Source organism: Epinephelus fuscoguttatus, linkage group LG11 (genome assembly GCF_011397635.1).
Source record: "Epinephelus fuscoguttatus linkage group LG11, E.fuscoguttatus.final_Chr_v1".
In the NCBI taxonomy this organism is placed as follows: domain Eukaryota; kingdom Metazoa; phylum Chordata; class Actinopteri; order Perciformes; family Serranidae; genus Epinephelus; species Epinephelus fuscoguttatus.
Window position 1 is genome coordinate 576,646 of NC_064762.1, and position 25,526 is coordinate 602,171.

The 25,526-nt window shown below is 46.8% G+C and overlaps 2 protein-coding genes across 4 annotated transcripts; one reads left to right on the plus strand and one right to left on the minus strand.

Annotated features, from left to right (window-relative positions):
* Positions 1-5,597: 5,597 nt before the first annotated feature.
* On the minus strand, positions 5,598-14,092 carry zbtb1 (zinc finger and BTB domain containing 1). Of its 2 annotated transcripts, none has more exons than XM_049589988.1 (2): positions 13,734-14,092; positions 5,598-11,653 (listed from the first exon to the last, which is right to left on the minus strand). In XM_049589988.1, the coding sequence occupies exons 1-2, from the start codon at positions 14,072-14,074 to the stop codon at positions 9,604-9,606; spliced, it is 2,391 nt and encodes a 796-aa protein (XP_049445945.1). In that variant the 5' UTR covers positions 14,075-14,092; the 3' UTR covers positions 5,598-9,603. The 2 variants fall into 2 exon arrangements, with proteins under 2 accessions (XP_049445945.1, XP_049445947.1); XM_049589990.1 differs by lacking the exon at positions 13,734-14,092 and adding an exon at positions 13,225-13,616.
* Positions 14,093-14,970: 878 nt separating this feature from the next.
* Positions 14,971-25,526, plus strand: zbtb25 (zinc finger and BTB domain containing 25). 2 transcript variants are annotated; one of them, XM_049590895.1, is made up of 4 exons: positions 14,971-15,330; positions 18,899-19,028; positions 21,457-21,637; positions 22,594-25,526. In XM_049590895.1, exons 3-4 carry the CDS (start codon positions 21,465-21,467, stop codon positions 23,774-23,776), a joined length of 1,356 nt encoding a protein of 451 aa, XP_049446852.1. In that variant the 5' UTR covers positions 14,971-15,330; positions 18,899-19,028; positions 21,457-21,464; the 3' UTR covers positions 23,777-25,526. The 2 variants fall into 2 exon arrangements, with proteins under 2 accessions (XP_049446852.1, XP_049446853.1); XM_049590896.1 differs by lacking the exon at positions 14,971-15,330 and adding an exon at positions 17,647-18,015.

A 25,526-nucleotide genomic window follows, 5' to 3' on the forward strand; every position in this document is an offset into this window, starting at 1 on the left:
TTGTTTTAACTTACGGGTTTGAGAGTTATACCAAGGAGCGAACTTTCTTTGCTTTGTTAACTTCTTTTTAAGAGGAGCTACAGAGTCAAGTGTTGTTTGCAGCGAGCCTACGGCGCTATCGACAAAATGATCAAAGTCGGTACAGGAAACCTCTGTTACTGAGGGACTTGGTATTGAATTTAATGACGGAGTAATCTTTTCCTTAAGTTTTGCGACAGCACTATCGGATAAACATCTAGTATAGTAACTGTTGCTGAGTGGCGTGTAATTGAGTAAAAAGAAATCAAAAGTAATCAGATAATGATCCGATAGTGAGGGATTCTGTGGAAAGACTTTCAGATTATCAATTTCAATTCCATACGTCAGAACTAGACCGAGGGTATGGTTAAAACAGTGAGTGGGTTCATGTACACCCTGACTGAAGCCAATGGAGTCTAATAATGAGATAAACGCGGTAGCCAGGGAGTCATTATCAACGTCGACATGAATGTTAAAATCGCCTACAATAATAACTTTATCTGATTTAAGAACTAAACTGGATAAAAGTTCTGAGAATTCAGATAAAAATTCAGAATATGGGCCAGGAGCACGGTACACTATAACAAATAAAAGTGGCTGCGAGGTTTTCCAGGTCGGATGTAAAAGACTAAGAACGAGGCTTTCAAATGAATTATAATCTAGTTTAGGTTTAGGGCTGATTAACAGACTAGAGTTAAAAATGGCTGCAACTCCTCCTCGGCCGCTGCCTCGAGGAATGTGGGTATTATTATGACTGGGAGGAGTGGACTCATTTAGACTAACATATTCATCTGGACACAGCCAGGTTTCAGTGAGACTGAGTAAATCAATATGATTATCTGATGTTAATTCGTTTACTAACACTGCTTTAGACGATAGAGACCTGATATTCAACAGTCCGCATTTAATTCTCCTGTTTTGTCTTTCTGTCACAGAAGAGGTTTTAATTTTTATGAGGTTGTTATGCACAACTCCTCTTTGTTTAATTTTAGATTTAGATAATTTAGGTGGTCGGGGGACAGACACCGTTTGTATAAAACTATGAAAACTATGGCTGGGTAACTGAACTAGAAGCTCAGAGAGGCGTTTAGGACTGCAACTCTGAGTCCTGGTCTCAACTCTGGGTTGTCAGGGATTTAAATTACTAATAAAGTTTGCCAGGTTCCTAGAAATGAGAGCAGCTCCATCCAAAGTGGGATGAATGCCGTCTCTCCTAATAAGACCAGGTTTTCCCCAGAAAGTTTGCCAATTATTAACAAAACCCACATCGTTTGCTGGACACCACCTGGACAGCCAGCGATTAAATGACATGCGGCTAAACATGTCATCACTGGTCAGATTTGGGAGGGGTCCAGAGAAAACTACGGAGTCCGACATCGTTTTTGCATATGAACATGTAAGAGGTGATGTCATAAAGAGGTGATGTCATAAAGAGGTGATGTCATAATACATCTTATAATTTAAGATTAAAATATTCAGTTCACACAGCTTCACTTTTAACATCATTTCATTTTAACACAGCTGGTTCACAGCTTCCTGAGCCTGTCAAAATAAAAGCAGCATTAAACAACAACAAACAAACAAACAAACAGCCACAAACAAAAACTATTTAACACACACTCACTTTAAATATAAAACAAACTGGAGTCTGGATTTTAACACTGAGACCAAACACTGGAGTTTCATCTGTAAACAGCAGGCTTTTATTGTGAAGAGCTTCCGGTGGCGCTCTGACGTCAGAGTATAAACACGAGGAGGAGTCCAGCTGTGTGTCCAGATGAGGATGAGGACGAGACCGGGAGGCAGAAGGATCGCTGCCGGGCTACAGACGCTCCTGTGCGGCTGACACTGACCTCACACACCGCCTCCTCCTCCAGCACCCGGTCCTGACCCCGACCCGGTCCTGACCCGGACCCGGTCCCCTGCATCATGCGGGACCCGCGGGGCTGGACCCCGGCGGAGGGGCGGGGCAGACCGGCCACCTACACCGGGGAGCAGAAGGCGCAGCTGGCGGCCAAAGCCAAGCAGAGCTGGGTGAGACTGGTCACCGTGCTGGGTTACGTCATGTCCGTGTCTCTGGCTGCTGTGGTCCTGGCTGTTTACTACAGCCTCATCTGGAGACCTGCAGCGGGACCTGGACAGACCCGGACCGGGACCGTGGCACCGGGAGTCACGACCTCCTGGGCTGAACCTGCTCAGAGGACCAATCAGAACAAAGACTCAAGAACCACTTCAGTCTCTGACGTCACTCAGTCTGTCACCAGTCCCGGTCCTGAGTTCATCACCACGGATCATGGTTTACCTGCTGACACCGGAGCTCCTCCCGGGACCACCGACACTCCCACCGGACACCCCGCTCTGGTCCCGGCCGGACAGGGCTTCACCTCCCCGGCTGCTGTGACCGCGGAGGATCCGTCCAACCTGCCGACACACCGGACCGCGGGGCCGGAGGCTGGAGGCGAGTCCTCCGGGTCCGGGTCCGGGTCCGGGTCCGGGGTGGAGGAGCTCAGTGACGGGACATTATCGGTATACCGGGGAGTCCTTCAAAATAAAATGTGACTTTATGAGTTCAATAGTAAAAGTTTAGTTTCTGTATCATTACGTCATCACAACATGTGTTAACCCTTTATTATTTGTGTGTGTGTGTGTGTGTGTGTGTGTGTGTGTGTGTCCTGTGTTCAGGGAGAGGCACTGACGTCAGACATGACTCTGTGTTGTTGTTGTTGTTGTTGTTGTTGTTGTCATGACTGTGTGAGCTGCAGCTGATCTGTCTCATCTCTGGGTTAAATCTCTTATATTTTCACGTATCTTTCCTCTCTTGCAAGGAGCACCTGTAACATGAATAATTTCCCCTCAGGGATCAATAAAGTATTTCTGATTCTGATGTCTCGTCATCATGTTTGTCACAGTTTGAATATTTAAAGCTCAACAATAAATTATTTATAAAGTTCTTCAACTCGTTTATAAAACTTTAAATGACCTCACCACGCACCAGTGATGTAATGTAGTGATGACGCGCCCCAGTGCACGCCATCGTGCCCGCATCATCTGGTCACATGATCAAACAGAGACTCATATTTTACAGCAGTCGTCGCTTCATGTCTGTGTGACAAAACAAACTTTAATAATTTTAAGTTAGTTATAGTTTCATCAGTATAATGACGTCATTTTTGGAGTTTGTCTCCTCAGGACACGTCTGACCTTTGACCTTCCTCCTCAGAGACTCAGTGTCTCAGGCCGTGTGGAGTTCACTGTCTGTCTGTAAACTGGAACGCAGGAAGGAAGAGGCTCATTACAGCTGTTTGTAAATGACTCCTGTTTACTTCAGTGTTTCCTGAATCATCAGAGACGTGACGAACGTGTGGACATGAAGACCTCATGAAGACTAAAGACACACTCAACACGTCTCACCTGCTGCTCACACACTGTTATGAGTTTGAGGCCCAGAGGGTGATGGAGAGCACCAGCAGCACCACCTGGACACCATCTCTGCTGCAGCCAAGGACACACTGACAGACACACTGAGGTTCAGGGTGGTGTCTGACGCTGTCTCACCTCTGGACTGAATAAAGACTCAACAACACAGTTCATCAGACTTTAAACTTTACAGACACTGTTTGTTTGGATGCAGCTGGAGCCGTGTGCACAATGATTAACCACAGAGAACCTTCACTGTCCACAACACGTCAGCTAACTCGCAGTGTTCCCAGAGAGCAGGTGAAAGGACTTCCTGTCCTGACGCTGCCTGTTATGACTCAGTAATCCATCAGATGTTAATCTGAGAGCTGCTGCCTCTAATCTGAGCTGTGAAGCACAAACTCAGACGCTTCAGTCCTGAAATCATTCTGCTGTTGGCTCCGTCACCTCAGGGATCACATCTGAGATGGACGTCACATCCTCTCATCTCAGGTCTGAGTCTGATCTCAGACGGAGAACAGCTGACTGAATGTTTAAACGTGGTCGCTCCGTCAGCTTAACCAGGTTTCTGTCTGATTGCAGCTCAGCTGCTTTTAATCCCATCAGAGGAGGACCGGATCATCCGCTCTGTTTTATTGGCTTCTATTTTTAACCCCACAGTCCCTGATAAAGTTCACCTGTGGTGTGTCGGCCACGGTGACGCCTCAGGTAGATACAGACGCACTGAAACTGTGAACGCCTCACTAGACTCTCCCACAGAGGGCAGAGCTTTGGGTTCAACATGAGCCCTTTTCACACAGAGACCAGTGACCATATTTTGATTTCCAAAAAAGAGGACACTCGGCCGGCCACGACATAGCCTACTTAAATGATACTCGCAGTTTACTCAAAGATGCCTTATCATTTTAATATAGTTATTAATATATTTAAATTGTATTCGGGCTCGGGTCGGATTCGGTCAGCTTTCAGTGAAAATGTAGTGTAAAAATAAATAAAATCCTATTGTCTGTCCTGTTTATTGCTTGGGCACTGTTATTTACGTGACAACACCTGAACATAACACACACACACACACACTGGCTGTTTGTTTCTCCCTCTCTCCTCGCTGGAAGTGTTGGACCTCCCACCTCCCGCTCCCGTCTCAAACACGGAGGTCTCCCTCTATGCTGAGCACGCCCGGCCTGTTAAATAGCCTGTAACCACTGTGTGACACAAACTCAGTGCTTTAGAAATTAAATAATGTCGGGCTCAATTCAGGTTCAGACAGAAATATGCTGCCCGTGCCGCACTCTAACACACACACACACACACACATACACACACACACAAAGGAAAACCGGACATTATCATCAATTTATAACCCCCCCCCGCCCCCCCCCCCCCGGACAGGACGTGAAAGTGGTCATGTCCGGGCAAAAGAGGACGTTGGGTCAGCCTAGACTTCATTGGACTCTCCCACAGAGGGCGGAGCTTTGGGTTCAACATGAGCCCTTTTCACACAGAGGCGGCGTCACAGCCGTTATGATGTATTTTTACACAGAACCAAACAACGCGTGACATGTCAACAGCGTCAGCCTCTACTGTGACATAAAACACACGTGTCAGCAGCTCTTTATAAACAATAATGATGATGTCACATGTCAATAACAATCATTACGCGTCATGCACAGGTCAGTAAACAGCAGAAAGCAACATGGAGGTCAGTGAACATGTTACGGTGGTTAATTCTTTGTGTTTCAGTCTCCCTTTAAACTCAGTGTCGACTAAATGTGATCAATGTTTGAGCTGCTCAGACGGAGACAGACGTTATTCTGTGGCGGCCTGTCGTGGCGTCACGCTGGCAAAGGGGCTTCAATGAATGCGTCCAGGTGTCGTATTTCACTCACTGCTGATTGGAGCTGATAAAAACCTGTGACCACTGCAGAGTCATGTGACCTGAGAGTGACTGCAGACTGTGACCTTTCCTGTTAGAGACAAAAACCAGATGTTTGCAGGTGTTAGTGGGGTTTTGTTCAGTTGACTTAATTAGCTAGCTGCTAGCATCTGTTAGCATGCTAACACATGCTAACAGATGCTAGCTGCAGGCAGGTGGAGCCCTGAAGGAGAACACAGGTTTGACTCAGAGACACAGTGAGGCTGACAGAAGAGCCACAGACGTCAGGTGACAAACAGAAATTCACTTGGTTTATTAAGAGCTTGACAAAGGCTGGAGTTCAACTGAACATCAGTGAGAAAAGTTTCAGAGCAACAAAACCACCTGACGACGCCTCAGAGCACACAGCTGACCAGGTGATGACATCATTTAAAGGCCAAACGTTTCTGTCCAGCAGGACCTCCTGAGTCCAGCGCCGTGTTCAGGTCCACAATTTAACATCTCTGAAGAAGTGACGGCGTGATGCTCGTCTACAGACCGACTGACGTCCAGGTGCGTCAGGTGAAACATGGACAGCAGCAGAAACTCAGCTCAGTTTGGTTTTAAACTGGTTTCAGTCTGTGTGAAACTGGATGAGGGCCGTCTGAACTGGTTTTGTTCAGGTCTGGTTCTGGACGTGTGTTGTGGTCCTGCATAATAGCCCTGAACGTCCAGAATGCATCTGCAGCGAAAAACAACTTGACACAGTCATAAGGCAACAGATGAGCTGGAAGCGTGACAACCTGTTTTCAAACCTTCGCTGAGTTCTCATCCCACCTCCTCACATACTGCCGTCATGTCAGTGAACTCTGCGTCAGGCTCCGAGGCAGAAAGGCACCTGTCACAGTGCTGATGTGCCCAGCAGCCAATCAACAGATGACGTTTTTGTCTAAACCTTAACCGAACCACCTGTTTTAGTTGCATGAGGAAATAAACAAGGTGTTTTACCGGCGCTGATTTTATTTTGAAACAGACTGTTTGCATCAAACCACTTTACTGTGGAAACGGAGGTTTATTTGACCGGTGCGTGTAACAGGCATTAACGGACGTGGCGTCCCTGAACATTGCCACCAGACGCTGGAGGACACCTGACGCATCACATGACCACACAGCGGTATGTGAGGAGGTGGGATGAGAGCAAGCTGTTTGCTCTGACCTGAATCTGTCGGTGAACTCATTGTGTTTGGATTCTTTTCACAGAGATACATAAATCAGAATGAAGCTGAACTAAAAGTCAGGTGGGAGTGTTCTCTCCTCTCATTGGTTGGATGAGTCTGGGGAGGCGTGACAGCAAACAGGAAGAAGACGCTCCAAAAATCAACAAGGCAACGTACTTTGTTTTTAGTCTAAGTCAGACTTGATCGGTTCTCCGGTTTGCTGCCATATTTCAGTCCTCCACGTCCCAGCATGCAAAGCGCACTGCAGGCGGCGTTCAGCTCGAACCTGCAGAGTTCTCTGTGTAGTTTAGGTTGACTAAGATCAGATCACCATTATAAAAAAAACTGTTCCTAGATTATACTGAGACCTTCCTGTGAAGGGTCCACAGCTGAGTCTGACCGCTGCGTTCAAAACTACTCGTTCCATCCCGAGTCCCATCGACTCGCAGGAAGCACCGCAGGCTGGATCAGAATCAGCTCCACCCAGTCGACACGTCGGCTCCACTCAGCCGAGCGTCTCTAGTGTTTACTGTTCAACTTTCCACAATCTCAAGTTTAAATATTCACTTTGAAACAGGGACAGTCTCACCGTGCCGTCCGTCCCCCAGCATGCATCACTGTGAAGAACTTGTGTGCACCATTACAGTAAAGGCACCAATCACAGAGCATGTTGGACAGCGTGTTATCGTGACAGTTAAGCTGAACAAAAACTGAAGGAGACGAGAGGACAGTCTGAATCAGCGTGTCTCAAACTCATCAAACAAACAGGAAGCAGAACCGTTTTCCACTGAGCGTGCTCTCTGACTACAGCACAAGGAACTCGGCGTGACGTTAGTATTCTGGACATCGAAGCTAGAAAACGTTGAGTCAAAGCTTGAGGCTCCGCCGCACTCTGACTCTCCGACAGTTCACTCCAAAACAACTTGCCGTCTTCTCAGGTACGACTTGTGTCCCTGATCACAGACACGCCGCCGCTCTACACACCCGTGACGGCCCTGTCCACCAAAGAGTTTTTTCCTGAGACCAGCATATCTTTAAATTCTCTGTGATGGGAGTGCCTCGTGTTTACGGTGTGCTACAAACGCCAGCAGTGTGACGAGGCGCTGAACACTGTCCGTTTGTTTTGAGCACTGAGAGCTGACAAATATTCAACTCAGGGTAAAAACACAGCACTCGTCACTGTCACTTTTACCCAGCTATCCAATCACAGTGGAGGAGCGACAACGACCATGAAGACAAACCGTCACATCTGACGTGCTGAACGACAGTGGAGGAGAAATCTGCTCATATTAGGGATGCACCAGGTTTATCAGCTAAAGATAGGACGTCTTTATAATTATGCATTTCTCCAATTATTAAAATTACAGCTGATAAAACGAAGCCAGACTGTTTTCACTGACTTAACACAGGCAGCATCTACACAGCGACACAGTGGGCAGAGCTACATGTACCTTAAAATTTGGTTTTTGAGTCGCCAATAAACACAGAGAAGAACAACTGCGTCACGCTGTCTGGAGGGTGAAACATGTCACAGTGAGGACGTCTGTCACAGCTCCAGAGGAAGACAACACTGTGCCGACGGTTACACGCTTCTTGGTAAAATAAAAAAAATGTCAAATTATCGGTTGAAAACATCCGCACAGGTGCATCCCTGGTTTACTGTGTTAATGTTTCCTGCCATGAACGTTCACAGAGCAGCGTCTCCATCCTCTCATCCAGAGCGAGGATTCTACCTTCTGCCGACACGTTTACTTCCTGTCAACATTCCCAGGGCTCCCACACTGTCATGGACAACATTTCAAAACTTCTCCAGGACTTTAAGGACCCTTGATAAAGATCTTTGTTTTCGTGCTCTGCATTTTCAAACATCAGATTCAGACTCTGTTCAAACATGATTTCAGCAAGCTGGCGTACAGGAAGAGAGCGACGGACCCTGGGAGAGAATTAACACAGTCAACGAAATGATGTCACGTCGACAGCTACAGAAAATAAGCTTGCCGTTATGTCACATCTCTATAATCTGACAGCTTCATTACAAACAACAAAATTCCATTCCTTTTTCAAAACTTTCACTGATTTTGACTAATTTCAGACCTGGAAAATGTGATTGTGATATTTCATGACTTTTCCAGGTTTTCCATGACCGTGGGAACCCTGTTTCTGATTCATAGCAACCAGACGCAACCAAAGTGTCTCAGCTGCAGAGACACCTCCAAAGAGCTCCGGCGCCCCCAGCTGTTTCCTGAGGAGCGCCCGGCGTATTCGGCTGATAAAAAAAAACCCTTCGGTGGACACAAGGCCTCATGGTACAGTATTAAAAGTAGCTGTAATATATTTTTACAGGATTGTTTCCTGAGGAGGCGTCAAGTTTGGATTCTTTTGGAGTTTGCTGCCGATCTGAGCAGCGTTCACACTGTGAGCAACGCCGTCATGAAACAAACATGGTGGGAGTTCTGTCATCGACCTGCGGAGACGAGTTCAGAAACACCAACAGAAAGAAATCATTAAAGTCTCAAAGTGTCTTAAATCCAGAGTTCATCTGACTCGTCCATCTGTGTCTTCACTTTGGTACATTCTTGTGCCGACACTTCCTGTTGACTCGACATTAACTGTTTGGTCACTGGTTCTGACTCTTTTGATGAGAACAAGTTTGATTTCTTTGGGTTTTTAGACAGCTCAAAGAATCTCTTCAGACTCTGTGACGCATCATCCTGAACATAAGACCTCAGCTCTGTTATAAATATGGATAATCATAAACGTGGTCAGCTCTGTAGCTGCTCATCTGAGAGTCAACAGCTTCTGAACTTGATCCTGACTGTTTCAACAACACAAGCTGATTCTGACTTTTATCATAAAATCCTGATTGTCACACTGTGATCAACGTTAACGAGTTAAGAAGCTGCTGCACAGTCGCCATGAGCGTCAGAACATCATCAGCCACGCTGCTCGCAGTGTGAACGCCCCGTTAGGTTATGCATATACTTTAAAAGTGCAGATTAAAAGTTTTTTTGGTGTTCAAGTGCATACATTTGTTCTCACATTTATGGCTTTTCTTAGTAACAAACTATGGTATAAATGCAGAGGACGTTCTGGAGGGTTCTATAGTCTCTTGGTGTGTTTGGAGTTATAATGGCTCCTCATGTCTTTACGGAGGCGGAACTTCTCTCCGCAGACGCCGCAGATGTACAGGTGGACGTCCATGTGTTTCTCCAGCTGTTCTCCGCCGGGAAAGATCTGGAAACACACCTGGCAGATGGTTTCCCCGGCCGACAGGTGGGAGATCATGTGTCGGACATGGTCGTGTTTGAGGAAGGTTCCCTGGTCGCAGACGGGGCACACGTAGCGTGCCATGCCTTTGTGCATGTCGGTGTGCAGCCTGAGCTGGCGCTCCCGCAGGAACTGCTTCCCGCAGGTCTGACAGGTGAACTGCTTCTCCTTGGTGTGGACGGTGTAGTGCTCCCGCAGGTGGCAGCGCTGATAGAAGCCTTTGCCGCAGATGCTGCAGAAGTGTTTGCGGCGGTGATCCGGTTCGCCGCCCTCCTCCAGCAGCACCGGGCGGAACAGCTCCTGGTCGTGGCAGGACAGGGCGTGCTCCAGTGCCAGGCTCTCGTTCTGGAACAGCAGACCGCAGTGAGGGCAGGCCAGGTCGCCCGCCTCCAGCAGGCCCTCCTCCATCCCCTGCTGCTCCTCCAGCAGGGACGCTTCGTCCTCCTCCGATTCACCACCTTGAGATTCGCCACAGCGCTCTGCGTGCTCCTGGAGTTGGCGGCCTTTGATCAGCACCTGTCCACACCTCCCACAGGCACATATATGACCCATGTGGTTGGACAGGTAGTGGGACGACTTGTCCTCCTCCGTTAACAGAGCGCCACACAGTTCACAGGGGGTGCAGTCGGCATCCTGCTTCTCGTCTTTGACCTTACGAAGCTTTGCCGGGATTCGTGAATCGTCACTGCTGGACATGTGACCTTCAAAAGGCTCGCTACTGTTTTCCAGACCTGAGACGCCAGGCTCCGGTTCACGTTCTGATCCAGTTTTCTCCGTCTGCGAGTCTTTCCGTGTGGCGTCACTGAAACGCGCTCTACAGTCTCTACTGACGTGCTCACCGACACGGACCACCTCTATCTCAGGGAACATGCTTTCTTCTGGCTCTGTCTTGATGGAGACACTCCTGGTCGACCCGGGCTCGCCGTCTGTCCCAGCTGCCACAGACCTAATGGTGAGGTCAGAGTCGGCCTTGGCTTCGGCCCAGTCCTCCTCACCTTTACAGACGACCCTGTGCTCCTCGATGCTCTCGGAGGTGGAGCTCTCAGCTTTACTGGACTCGTTGTCGGCTTCGATGGTCCCTCTGGGCTGATGGAAGGCCTTTCGGTTGGTGCAGGTCAGTATGTGTTCGATTAGAAGTTTCTCACAGCTGAAGACGAAGCCGCAGTCATCACAGGTGTAGGTGCGGCCGAACCGAGGACGGTCTTTGAGAGCCGAACTCCTGCCGCTGGGCCTCTTTCTCAAGTCACATGGCTGATCAGCAACACCATCCACCACCGGCGGCGCCACTATCAGAGGCGTGGCAACCACCTCCTCTGCCATCACCGGTCTGCTGACGGTCGCTGTAACAGCGGGGCGCCCGGCGCTGCTGTTGACAGCTTTTGGTAAATGCTCCACGTCAGGCGCAGCAGGTCTCTGCTGCTCGTACATGCGGACTCCAAACATCATTTTCCCGCCGGCAGGGCCGGTGGAGGAACTGGAGGAGGAAGAGGCTGAGGATGATGGTGTGAGGTTGGAGCTCCTGATGTCTCTGAGATCCTCCAGCGAGTCAGGGATGTAGTACATCTGCAGATACGCCATGGAAGCCTTGAGCTCCTCAAACTCGTAGCTCCCCACCACGATGCGTCCGAGGTACATAAGCTGTAGGATGAGGTCGAAGCACTCGGCGCTGATCTGCATGTTGCTGAGGTCCAGACGCCCCGCTCCCTGCTGGTCCCGGATGAACATCATCCTGAAATAGGAGCTGCAGGCCGCCAAGACGGCCTTGTGCGCCCTGAAGTAGATGTCACCGATGGCGATGAGGCAGTCGCACAAGAAGCCCCACTCCCGCTGGTTGTTGAGCTGCTGGAGGACATGATCGCTGTGGCTCGGCCTCGCCATCGCCCTGCAGACATCAGAGGAAGACATGAAGAGAGAAATTAAACGGCTGCATTCTTTCTGCTGTGAGGTTTCTCTGTGGTCAACTTTTATGGCGTTGCAGAGTATTTCATAACGCTGGGCTGGTTGTGCTCAGCGAGGCCGGCCCAGCTCGCAGTCCTGCTATGAGTCATCAAGATCAGACCTGAATAATTAAGAGATCTGACTTCAGTCATTCAGAGGCTCCTCTGAGCAGCAGGAGCGTCTCAGACTGGATCATTCATCTGAGCAGAAAATCAACCTGACTGAACTTTGTTGTGTCTCATAAAGGGTTGTGTGCTCACAGAGGAGGCTGCGTGGATCTTTGATTTTTAGTCTTAACATAAAGTCAGTGAGTGTGAAAGTGTCTGAGCTGAGCTGTGTGTGATGAAGGGAAAAGATGAATGACAGAGTGTGTTTGGTGTGTGACATCCTGTAAGAATACAAACCACACACACTGTGTGAAGACTATCAGCTGTCATTGCTGCTGCTGCTGCAGACTCTTCATCTCACTGACACTGATTCAGCCCACTGTGGTGGACTCAGACTCAGACTCAGACTCAGACTCAGTGGATCAGGTGTCGGCCATGACAGTCTGTTCATCACTGTCAGTGTAACGTTCTGTTTCCATCACAGGGAAACACTTTTACACACACAGCCTTTCAGTTTGAATTATGACATTCAGCTCAGACTTGTTTTATTATCTGACAGGAGCTTCATTAGCTAAGTACATTTACTCAAGTACAAATTCAAGGTACTTGTACTTCACTTGAGTATTTCCATGTCCTGCTCCTCCTCATCTATCTCACAGGTTAGGTGTGTCAGTGTTGGATGTTTGTGCCTAACTGTAGGACGAATTTGTCGCTAAATAAACTCAGCTGTAAAAGTCATCGTCACAAACATCAAACATCAACAATAAACCTCTGACATCATCAACACTTCACCTGCACTCTGCTGATCACACACTGTCACGTCAGCACGTTCTGAACGCAGAACTGTTACTGTGGTGAAGGATCTTTTACAGTAAGATTACAATTAGATTACAGTTACACTGAGGTTACAGCTTTATATAGTTAGGTTAGTGTTAGATTACAGCTGGTTAACAGGTAACATCTTTTTACACTTACATTGTAGTTATAGTTACAGTTAGGTTGTAGTTACAGCAAGGTTACAGTTACAGTTACAGTTAGATTACAGTTACAGTTACAGTTGGGCTCTACATTAATATCTGGTTTAAAGTTTGAACCCAAACAGAGCTGGGAGTCCCACCCAGGTCACAGCAGACAGTTTAACAGCAGTAACTATGTACAGAGCCCACAGAGTGTGTGGGTCAGGTGGAGGCTGACGGTGTGTGATGGAGCTCTTTCTGCCTGGTGTAAAATAAGAGCCGCGCTGTCAGTGAGTCAGTTTACTGTAACTGAGCTGCAGCGGCTCGGCTCACCGTCCGCCCCCGCGGGACCACCGCGGCTCTGCGGGGGGACTTTCACCGACAGACCCGCCTCTCCAGCCCCGACACAGAGCCGCGAGAGGCCGTGAGTGTGAACACCGTGAAGAACATACCGTGTTACAGCAGAGAGAAGGGAGAGGCCGGCTGCTCTCAGGAGCTAAAATGGAGATTACAGCAGTTAGCTGCGTCGAGCTAACGGCAGCTAGCACCGAACAGACCGGAAGTTACCGCGGGTACAGCTCCAAAATAAAAAGGATAAATCTCGATGAGGACTTAAACAGACCAAAAGACGGCAATGCGGACTGTCTGAATGGACACACGGTAAATTATATGTAACTTACGACAGTGAACACGGTCTGTGTGGTCATCCAAAGCTTCTCTACACGGGTTAAACAGTTGATTTGATTTGTACGTGTTTTATTTTGAAAGCACAGACCGGATGTTGTAGTTGTAAATGCATGGTAGTGACGGTGCTGTGTGATATCTCTCCCGCAAACAGTCCCGCCACCCCCGCACTGCCACCCGCACTCAGCTAGCACCGAGAGCAGCAGGCCGCGGGGATTTCTCTTTAGTTTTCCCAGCCAGGCGGCTCTGCGGGCCGGGCAGAGACCCGTCGACTCACCGTGGGTACCGGAGGCCGGCAGAGAGGCTGCTGCTGTCGGCGGCGGGTGTGTGGATGTCCCCCGGGGGTCCGGACGGTTCCTCTCCGGAGGATTGTTGCGCTGAGGCGGACTGTTGAGACGAAGGAGAAGCCTCTTCTCCTCCTCCTCCTGCAGGATGAAAGAACTTCCGCACAGACTGCCGCTCCGTCAACACCGACACACAAAATAAAAGACTTCCGCCCAAACTGCTGACCTTCAAAATAAAACAAACGCAGAACAGTATCCCAAAGTGATTTAAAGTCCGAGTGAAACAAAGTCTGGGTCGTGGGTAACCTGATTCAAACAGGATGTTGTGTAACATGCAAATAAAATCATCATGTAATGAGCTGTAAATCCAACTGAATCCAGTCCAAATAAATTTCATATTCAAACTGATGAATATAAATCTACACTCAGTCTGCAGCAGGTTGTAATAAAGTTGAGACAACAGCAAAAACAGAGTGAGAAACACCTGTGTGTGACCTTCCACAGGTAAACAGGTGAGCAGGTAGCAGAGTGAAAGCAGCGCCCTCTAAGGCTTAGCTGTTCAGGACGGACACTTTGATACAAACTGTGAGGACAAACAGTCCAACAGTTTCAGATTTCACATCTACATCCCATAATATCATCAACAGAAATGCAGAATGGAGAAATCTCTGCATGTAAGGGACAAGGCTGAATGTCAGTGACCTTTGACCCCTCAGACGTCACTGCATTACAAACCAACATGACTGTATAAAGGATATTACTACATGGGCTCTTACTATTAAGTCACATTTTGTGACCATGGAGCACCACTATGACTATCAAGTCATATTTTGTGACATGGAGCACCACTATGACTATTAAGTCACATTTTGTGACCATGGAGCACCACCAAGACTATTTAGTCACATTTTGGGACCATGGAGCACCACCAAGACTATTTAGTCACATTTTGTGACCATGGAGCACCACTGTGACTCGCAGATATTAATATATGTATATATATGATAGTGCAGAGCTGTCAGTTTGGTTTCAGCTCACAGTGAATAAATCTTTATGTTTAAAGGCACAACAGTTTAACCTCCTGCTAACTGCTAACAACACAACACTTCCTGCCTGAGAGGAGTCAGGTGCTTCGAAATAAAAGCATCAGGGGTTCTGTTTTGATTTATTTCATTAGAACTATTTTATCTAACTTTAGTGTAACTGTAGTTGTTGAGAAGTTTTCAAAACATCAAGATTTTTATCCTGTATCATGATAAATCCTAAAAATATCACAGTATGATTTTTAAGCCATATCACCCAGCACTATTTTGGAGGTGTGGAGGTGCATCATGGGTAACTTCCTGTCTGTGATGGATGGAGGCAAAGAGCATGGATACCAAGAGGCGAAGCTCCATTGAATTTTTGCCAACAGCCACTAGGGGCGCTGCCACCATTTTGGACTGTTGAGCTTGGACTGTTGCGCCCAGACAACATGCAGGATGTCAAGGAGAGAGGAGGAAAAAAGTAAAGGAAAACAGTGTAGTGCAATTAACTGCAACATCTATCAGTGGAACACCCCGCACCTGGCCTTCCACCGTTTCCCGACAGGTAAGAACTCCTGAGGTGTAAGTTTAAAGTGTTTTAATATCAATTTAATATGCCAGTTTTGTTTTGTTGTATATACATATACAGTACAGGCCAAAAGTTTGGACACACCTTCTCATTCAATGCGTTTTCTTTATTTTCATGACTATTTACATTGTAGATTCTCACTGAAGGCATCAAAACTATGAATGAACACATGTGGAGTTATGTACTTAACAAAAAAAGGTGAAATAACTGAAAACATGTTTTATATTCTAGTTTCTTCAAAATAGCCACCCTTTGCTCTGATTACTGCTTTGCACACTCTTGGCATTCTCTCCATGAGCTTCAAGAGGTAGTCACCTGAAATGGTTTTCCAACAGTCTTGAAGGAGTTCCCAGAGGTGTTTAGCACTTGTTGGCCCCTTTGCCTTCACTCTGCAGTCCAGCTCACCCCAAACCATCTCCATTGGGCTCAGGTCCGGTGACTGTGGAGGCCAGGTCATCTGCCGCAGCACTCCATCACTCTCCTTCTTGGTCAAATAGCCCTTACACAGCCTGGAGGTGTGTTTGGGCTCATTGTCCTGTTGAAAAATAAATGATCGTCCAACTAAACGCAAACCGGATGGGATGGCATGTCGCTGCAGGATGCTGTGGTAGCCATGCTGGTTCAGTGTGCCTTCAATTTTGAATAAATCCCCAACAGTGTCACCAGCAAAACACCCCCACACCATCACACCTCCTCCTCCATGCTTCACAGTGGGAACCAGGCATGTGGAATTCATCCGTTCACCTTTTCTGCGTCTCACAAAGACACGGCGGTTGGAACCAAAGATCTCAAATTTGGACTCATCAGACCAAAGCACAGATTTCCACTGGTCTAATGTCCATTCCTTGTGTTTCTTGGCCCAAACAAATCTCTTCTGCTTGTTGCCTCTCCTTAGCAGTGGTTTCCTAGCAGCTATTTGACCATGAAGGCCTGATTGGCGCAGTCTCCTCTTAACAGTTGTTCTAGAGATGGGTCTGCTGCTAGAACTCTGTGTGGCATTCATCTGGTCTCTGATCTGAGCTGCTGTTAACTTGCCATTTCTGAGGCTGGTGACTCGGATGAACTTATCCTCAGAAGCAGAGGTGACTCTTGGTCTTCCTTTCCTGGGTCGGTCCTCATGTGTGCCAGTTTCGTTGTAGCGCTTGATGGTTTTGCGACTCCACTTGGGGACACATTTAAAGTTTTTGCAATTTTCCGGACTGACTGACCTTCATTTCTTAAAGTAATGATGGCCACTCGTTTTTCTTTAGTTAGCTGATTGGTTCTTGCCATAATATGAATTTTAACAGTTGTCCAATAGGGCTGTCGGCTGTGTATTAACCTGACTTCTGCACAACACAACTGATGGTCCCAACCCCATTGATAAAGCAAGAAATTCCACTAATTAACCTTGATAAGGCACACCTGTGAAGTGGAAACCATTTCAGGTGACTACCTCTTGAAGCTCATGGAGAGAATGCCAAGAGTGTGCAAAGCAGTAATCAGAGCAAAGGGTGGCTATTTTGAAGAAACTAGAATATAAAACATGTTTTCAGTTATTTCACCTGTTTTTGTTAAGTACATAACTCCACATGTGTTCATTCATAGTTTTGATGCCTTCAGTGAGAATCTACAATGTAAATAGTCATGAAAATAAAGAAAACGCATTGAATGAGAAGGTGTGTCCAAACTTTTGGCCTGTACTGTATGTATATATATATATATATATATATATATTTTAAAAGCAGTAATCAGTTCTGATATAAATGGTCCAAGAGGCCATATATATATATATATATATATATATATATATATATGGCAGGAATATATATATATATATATATATATTCCTGCCATATATATATATATATATATATATATATATGGCCGGAATATATATATATATATATATATATATAGGCTGTTTTAATATGATATATTTTAAAAGCAGTAATCAGTTCTGATATAAATGGTCCAAGAGGCCATATATATATATATATATATATATATATATATATATATATGGCCTCTTGGACCATTTATATCAGAACTGATTACTGCTTTTAAAATATTATTATTATTATTATTACTGTCCCCTTACTGTACAAACTGTAAATAAATCTTTATTCCTGACTATGTGACGTCACCATTAATGTGTTTCTAGTTAAAATATATATATTTTTTATTATTATTATTTATTTATTTATTTTTTGGTAGATTGGTTTATGGGGTGATTTTGAAGGAGTAATTAAGTTAATCTTCTCATAAGTGGATGTAATATGTAGAGATGCCATCTAGGCCGTTTTTCTTCGTTTTGTTTTTTTTTAAAGTCTATATTTTGCTTTACAAAAACGTGAAAAAGCAGCTGTGACCAAGCTATCACGAGGTGAGTAGCATTGTAAGCATAATTAATAGCGATATACTTCAGTTTGTCTGTGTGTTTTTGTATGCAAGCGGGTCTGCTGCGGTCAGCTGACAGTCCAAAATGGCGGCGGTAGGACGAAACCATGGGCGAGTCTGTTGCTATGGGGCGTTCTGTTGAGCTTCGCCTCTTGGTATCCATGCTCTTTGATGGAGGTGCATTATTGGTAACTTCCTGTCTGTGATGGATGGAGGTGCATCATGGGACTGTTGAGACAGTGAAGTCAGATAAACTTCAACAGTTCCCAAACACTGACTGAGGTGATGATGTCACACAGAGAACAATAAAGTTAGTTTGCATATTAAAGGTCTCTGAACTGATTCAGCTGAAGATTTACTCATCACTGATTTTATTAATGTCTCACACAGAGTCCAGACTTCGGTCAGACACTTTATTTTACATGATGATTTTTCTCTCTATTTAAATCAACATCCTGTTTGTTACAAACACACCTCAATAAAACACATTTTTTTCTCTCAGTTCATAATTTCTGTGTTGAGTTGATTTTGTCAATCACTGAATGTGACCTGCTGTCCCAGCATGCACTGGGGCAGTCTGTCTCTGATGTCACTGACACTTTGTCTGACTGTTAGGCCCTGTCCAAATACCCACACTTGTGCCCTGAGGTCTTCCCTGAAGTTCACTTGCCGGAAGTGAGGTCTGATGCGCACTTTGGGAAGGGGTGTATTAAGGGCGCAGGTTTGCACCCCTTGATATCAACAGAAGACATTTGGGACTCTACGCACTTGTGCCCCTTAGTGGGAGCGCGCTATGAAGGGGCACAAGGGCGCAAGTGCGGGTATTTGGACAGGGCCTTAGCTGTTGTTGGGATCAGCTGATCAGACTGATGACCTGCTGACGCACCTGCTGTCGCCATGGCAATAGTTTCTCATTATAAACCTGTTCACTTTCAAACACCTTAGATTTTATTTAAATAAGCAGTGCAATAATATTTTTCTTGTTGCTGAACAGAGATTATTATTATTATTATTATTATTATTATTATTATTATTCCAGCTGTTCATTATAATGACATTTTTTGTATAATAATGAAACTGTTAAATTATTTCCGTATTTATTTGATTTAAACGGATTAAAACGGGTCCATATTTCTGTTACTGATTATTAATTACATGTTGATAGGTGACACAGTCGGATCACGTGACCAGCCCCTTTGACCCTTCCTCTCGCGAGACGTGACGCGGCTTTCTGCGAGATCATCTGCAGCAACAAATCGGCTCCAGAACCTGAAGACAATCTGCACATTTCTGCGGTAAGACACCGATTAACGGCCGCCGGGCACGGCGCTCGTGCACGACATAGACAGAGAGAGGCTGTGTGCACGGGCTGTATGTGCGTGCGCGCACGCGCTTGCGGTGCGTGTAGGTGAATGAGGACGTGCGTGTTGCTGAATTTGAATGAGACAGAGGAGGATGGAGGAGGCTGCAGCCTGACGGGCGCGACGCCACGTGCACGCGCCCGAGCTGTGTTGTGGTTTGGTGTCGAGGAAGTCCAGTTTCCGGTTTGCTGGGATCAGGGACGGTGTGCGTGTGTGTGTGTGTGTGTGTGTGTGTGTGAGAGAGAGAGAGCTCAAGTGACCTTCATTGAGGTCAGAGGTCAGCTCACCTGTCCAGGTGGAGTCAGCCGGAGACGCTGTGAGGTCAGTGGTCACGTGACTGTAGAGGACAGACAGTAAATATACAATAACTTCAAAGACACATAAAAATATTTAAAACTCACAAAATATTTTTCAGAGACACAAACAGATTCTTTAAAATATAAAACATTAAATTAATTTACAAATAAATGAAACACGTCAGTGGATTTATGTCTGATATTCACAGCCTCAGATAATGAATGAATGAATGAATGAATCCATTCTCAGTTCTTCGCTTAAAGATTTTAGTTTTTATTCACTGAGTCATTTTATGAATTTGTGGAATCTGTGTTTTTGCAGACGTGGTTTATGTTTGCTAAATACGACAGTGATGCGGAGCTCGGCCTCAGTGCTTACCAGCTTACCAACAAGTTAAATTATATGATCAGATGTTAACATAAAAACACTTTCTACAACAGTTGTCTCTGTTTCCATGGAAATACATTGGCTCTGACTAATACCTGGAGAAGAGTCTGTCCCGTCAGTTGACTCCTGTACGTGATGACACACAGTTCACTGCTCCAGCTGTCGGTCCAGACGTGTCTCTGGTCCCTGTGAGTCCGTCAGTCGACATGAGCTTGATCATTTTAAGAAATCGTCAGGTTTCCAAAAATGAGTTAATACCTCACATATAAACACAGACCTGCTCAGTGAGCTCAGCACACACACACAACACACACACAACACATATGGAGCAGGTGTGTGTGTGTGTCCAGTATGAACCAGCAGCAGCCTCGTCTTCTTCCAGTCGTCCATCAGACTCAGTCTGTCGTACAGATCCACATCAACAACACACTCATCTGTCGCAGGTTTGTATTCCTCCATGGACATGGCAGAGTAATATTGTTAGTGATGAGCCAGGTGAGCTGATTTGAGCTCATTCTAAGTGTCTCACTGACCAATCAGATCGCTGGATCTGAACTACCTGTTGTATATTCACATTCACACACAGGCTGTCGCTGCGTTCACACTAATAATACTAACTCTAATGATTTTAGGGGAGGGTCGTAAAAGTTATATTTATTTCTGTGAAGAAAACTGACGTTGGTATTTTTAAAGTTAATGTTATTATTTAAGGTATTAATTAAGGGTGCGTTCACACCTGTCCTGTTTGGTTTGGTTCATTTGTATTTACAAAATGTGACTTAATAGTCACAGTGGTGCTCCATGCTCACAAAGGAAATTTGTTTTGGGCACATAGTGTGATGTAGCTGCATGGCAGATACAACTAGTGTTGCACGGTATACCGGTACTAAAATAGTACCGCAGTACTAGAGTATTCCAAACGGGACTATACTGCATTCGGAAAATACCGGTACTTTGAAACTGATTCAATTCATTAATTTAGTTAATTTATTTTACTCATTTATGCACACAAATGCCTTCCTTGTTCCTATTGGAGCACAGATTGCACAAGTGGTGTGTATGACAACACCTGTGTCAACATTCGTAGCTGGGACACGTGAAAAAAGACAAGAGAAAGTCTGCCTCGCAAAGGGAGACAACACGAGACAACACAAACTTGGTGGAACATTTGAGTTACCAAACCGTGACGTCCATACTGAGGAACTGACCGAACCATGATTTCTTTTGTACCGTTACACCCCTACTATTTATTGTTCTAAAGGTTTGTATCCAAAAGGACTTTTCCTTAGGAAAAGTACCGAAGAGTATCGAAAAGTATCGAAGTTCATATTGGTATTGGTACCGAAACAAAGATTTTGGTATCGTGACAACACTAGATACAACTGTAATATACACACTTGAACTGGTTCGTTTGTGCAGGTGTGAACACAGCAAAACAACCGGACCGAGACCTTCTTGAAGAGGTGGTCTCAGTCCGGTTCCAAAGGAACTCTGGTGCGGTTGGTTTGTGGTGAGAAGGTGTTGCGACCTGGATGTGAAGCAACTGCAGTCACATGACACATTGTTTGGGTTAAACATGAGCATGTTACAGTCCTGGAGGATTATTAATGTGCACCTCCTCCTGCTGGTGTGTTACCGTGTGTGTGTGTGTGTGTGTGTGTGTGTGTGTGTGTTGCAGAGTGGGTCATGGAGGTGTCGTCTCACAGCCTCTTCCTGCTGCAGCAGCTCAACGTTCAGAGAGAGTTCGGCTTCCTGTGCGACTGCACTGTCGCCATCGGAAACGTCTACTTCAAAGCTCACCGCGCCGTCCTCGCTGCCTTCTCCAACTACTTCAAGATGATCTTCATCCACCAGTCCAGGTGAGGAGCACACACACACACACCTGAGCTGATGGTCTGGTTCATGGTCACCGTCCACTGTGGCTCCTGAATGAGGTCAGAGTAGCCGCCGTCAGACGCCGTAAAGACACCATCAGCCCGTTGTCTTTGCTTGGTACAGGATGTTGATGTGAGGAAACTGGCCTTTACAAAAACCTGTGTTCAAATCAAAGAGGTAAGAAACGAGTTCATCAGACAATAAACTCAAATCAAACCAAACGCACGGCAGTGGAAGACGTCTCCACACTGGTCATGTACAGCAGCACACCTGTCTTTAATCATCCTGAGGTGTCAGGTCAGGTGGTGCGGTGTGTCTCGAACAGTGACGTCTTCCAGGACTTTGCCTCAGTAGTAACACATACATAATAAATATAAACATGCACATGTTGAAAAACTCCAAACACTGATTTATTGCACGTAAATTCTTTGATCGTTTAGAACCAGGACCGTCAGTATTCAGATCAAGTACTTCCTGTAAAACAATGAACTTCCTGTCACCGACAGGGATTTTGACATTCAGCACAGTGTTTATGGCTCCACACTGACGGTAGCTGGTTCTGGTTCTGATTGTCCGTATGTACATACACGATGGACACGATGTCTCGAGGACAACTTGAGGGAATTTTGTTAAATTTGGCATAAACGTCCACTTGGACCGAAGAATAAACTAATAAGATTTTTGTGGTGCGTTATTCAGTCTGACGCTCGACATTATACATAAGTCATGACAGTGAGAGACAGATGTTTCAGCAGTTTAATCTGTCGTCATGACGACAGTAGAAATACAGACCTGAGTGTTTGCTTGTTTCTGATTGGTTGACACACACTGGCCTCGTTGAAATGAATAATAGGGCCATGTTGTCTCAGCTGGACGAACATCCCGTGTGTCTCTCAGACCACCTGAGACATGTTGACATGTTGTCTCTGTCTGTCCTCAGTGAGTGTATAAAGATCCAGCCCACCGACATCCAGCCGGACGTCTTCAGCTACCTGCTGCACATCATGTACACCGGCATGTGTCCCAAACAGCCCGTGGACCAGAGCCGGCTGCAGGACGGCATCAAGTTCCTGCACGCCTACCAGCTGTGCCGGAAACCCGGCGAGGGCGCCGCCGACGCCGCTGCAGACATGGTGCGCATGTCCAACCTGTACGGTATCCAGATCTCCTCCCAGCTGGCCAACAAGGATGCACCGGGAGTCCCCAAGACCACGGCGGTCTCCCGCGGGGCCCCTGAGGACGGACGCCGGGGAGGTCGGTCCCACTCCCAGCTGTCCCTCGCCGTCGGACTGGAGGGGATCCCGTCAGACCGCCAGGCCTCGACACAACGCAACGTCTGCTCTGTGGCGTCTGGAGACGACTCTGACATCTCAACCCGCATCAAGCAGGAGCGGGTAGAGGAGGAGGAGGGGGAGGAAGGCGAGGCGGAGGAGGGGCAGGGGGCGGGGTCTCCCTCTCAGGGAAGCAGTCCCAGTCAGAGCCTCCTGTTTAAGGACCGGCCCCTCGTCCTGCTGTGTCCCCGCTGTGGAGAGCGCTGCTCCTCCCCTGAGGACCTGCGGGAGCACCTGTTCAGCCACGCCCTCGACCCCGCCCGCCTGATGGAGGGGCTGCCGCAGGGCGGGGAGCTGGATGCCGGCGGTGAGGAGGGGCCAGCGGGGGCCCAAGACCAGCTGGATGCAGGGTGTCTGGAGGAGGCACTGAGACAGAGCCAGGCGCTCGCTAACCAGCTGGCCGCGGAGCTGAGGAGGAGCCGGGGGGGAGCGGGGGGAGGAGGGGGGAGCAGCCCCACCCCCGCCGTCCTGCATTCCCGTAAACGGAAGATCGCCTGCGCCGTCTGCAGCCTGCGCTTCGCCCACAAGAGCCAGCTGCAGGAGCACATGTACACCCACACCGGCAAACCATCCCGCTACCACCGCTACAACCGCCTCTGCAGCCAGCTCTTCCAGGCCTCCGCCCACTTCTGCGAGGGCGCTGCAGAGCCCGGGGGAGGGGGCGGGGCCTCCTCTGGCGTCGCCACGCTCTCTGAGGAGGTCAACAGGGACACTCAGGACAACGGCAGCTCATGCTACTCCCTGGACTCTGAGATCTCCCAGGAGAGCGTGGACGGTGTTCCTGTGGAGTAATGCGTCGCCACCAGGTGGCGTAACGGAGCACACGGTGGTTCTGTGGGCTGAACCAGCAGACGTTCTGGACTCAGACTGGACTCTGAGCTTTGTGTTGTCGTCTGTGTCTCTGCTGCTGTCTGCTGGTCCGGTACCTGTGCAGGTGTGTGTGTGAGTCATGTGATCATCAGCTGTGACAGTCCGACTGTTGCTTTTTTACACGTTTCAGTTCGTAAACTTCTGAATCGATCGACAGAAAATTAATCCCCAAATATTTTCAGTCATTTTTTTAAGAAAATAAATTCTCTGGTTTGATGTGAATATTTTCTGTTTTTCTACTAAAACTGAAACTGAACGAGGCGTTTGAGGACACTCTGGACATTTTCACTGCTGACAGCTCCTTTATCAATAAAACAATCAGCAGATTAATCAATACTGATCAATAACTAATCACCATCAGTTCATCTCATCCTGCTGATCAGTTTCTTTAGTTCCTGTTTGATTCTGTGAAGTCAGCTCTGTACACACTGAAACGTTGTATCCTGATCTTCCACACTCACCAGCGGACAGTGAACGCCTCACTGACTCTGAGGACGACACAGGATGAGATAAAAAGTGGGACTGTTCCTTTAATGTAAAGCTCCCATCAGTGTGTCGTCGTGTCTTTAGACCCTGACAGGTTTTATTGTGAAAAGACGCAGCAGTGCCTTCCTGTGGTGGTTCAATGGTCGTTTGTGTCGTTTCATCGGTAACTTAACGCTCGCTGACAATCTGAGACGAGAATCATCGACAGTTTACCAGCTTTTTGTAACTCGTGTTTCCACCTGATTGTTTCTTTTACAGAACCTTTAAGAACAAGAAGAAGAAGAACACAAGCTCCGCCTCCATCAGAGGATCATAACACTGTTTGGTTTTATATGTCCAAACGAGCATTCTCATCCCAACTCGTCACACGCCGCCGCTCAGTGACCTTAGCGTCAGATACCAACACACACACAGGAACCTCTCACGACGTACGGAGGACCGTACAGGTGGGGCGGGAGGGGAGGAGGACAGGGTAAACCAATTAGAGCTTAGAGCGATCAATATGGCGGTGATGTTGACATATGACCCAGCAGCCAATAAGGCGTCGATGTGTCTGTGCTACAGCAGTAACGTATGTAACATGACTTGACGTCAGTAACCATGCACTTTTTCTCTGACCCTGACTAGGTGCAAGTTTATTTTGAAAAAGACTGTCTGCGTCTAAAAAGCAGAAACTGTACACTTCCTGTGAAAAGTGGAAGTTTATTTTGAAAAGACAGGATGCATGTAAGAAGCGTAGATTCACACACTGTCCCTGAACGTCTCACTATGACCAGGAGCGCACTGAGTGCGTCGTATGTCGACGTGTGTGTCACTGACGGAGCACTGATGTTTGACGACTTGGGATGAGACAAGTCTCATGAGATGTTAACATCTTATTTTGAAAGGGTGATCAGTGGAGGAAACGGTGTCATGGTCCTTTAACTCTCTGCTGGCGTCACATGACCAGCGTTCATTGATAAGGAGTGGACGTGTTATTGATTATTGATGAGTGAAAGTCTGACAGTCGTGATGTCGTCTTCATTCTGTGTTTCACTGTAAAAAAACAAACAAGATCTAAACAAGAAGTTGTTTTGTACATAGACGTTTGTTTTTCATCGATGGGACAATAAAGTTTTGTAAATAAATGTCTTTTTGTACCAATCAGATCACTGATCAGGTTTAAACTCATTGATCCAATCGATCA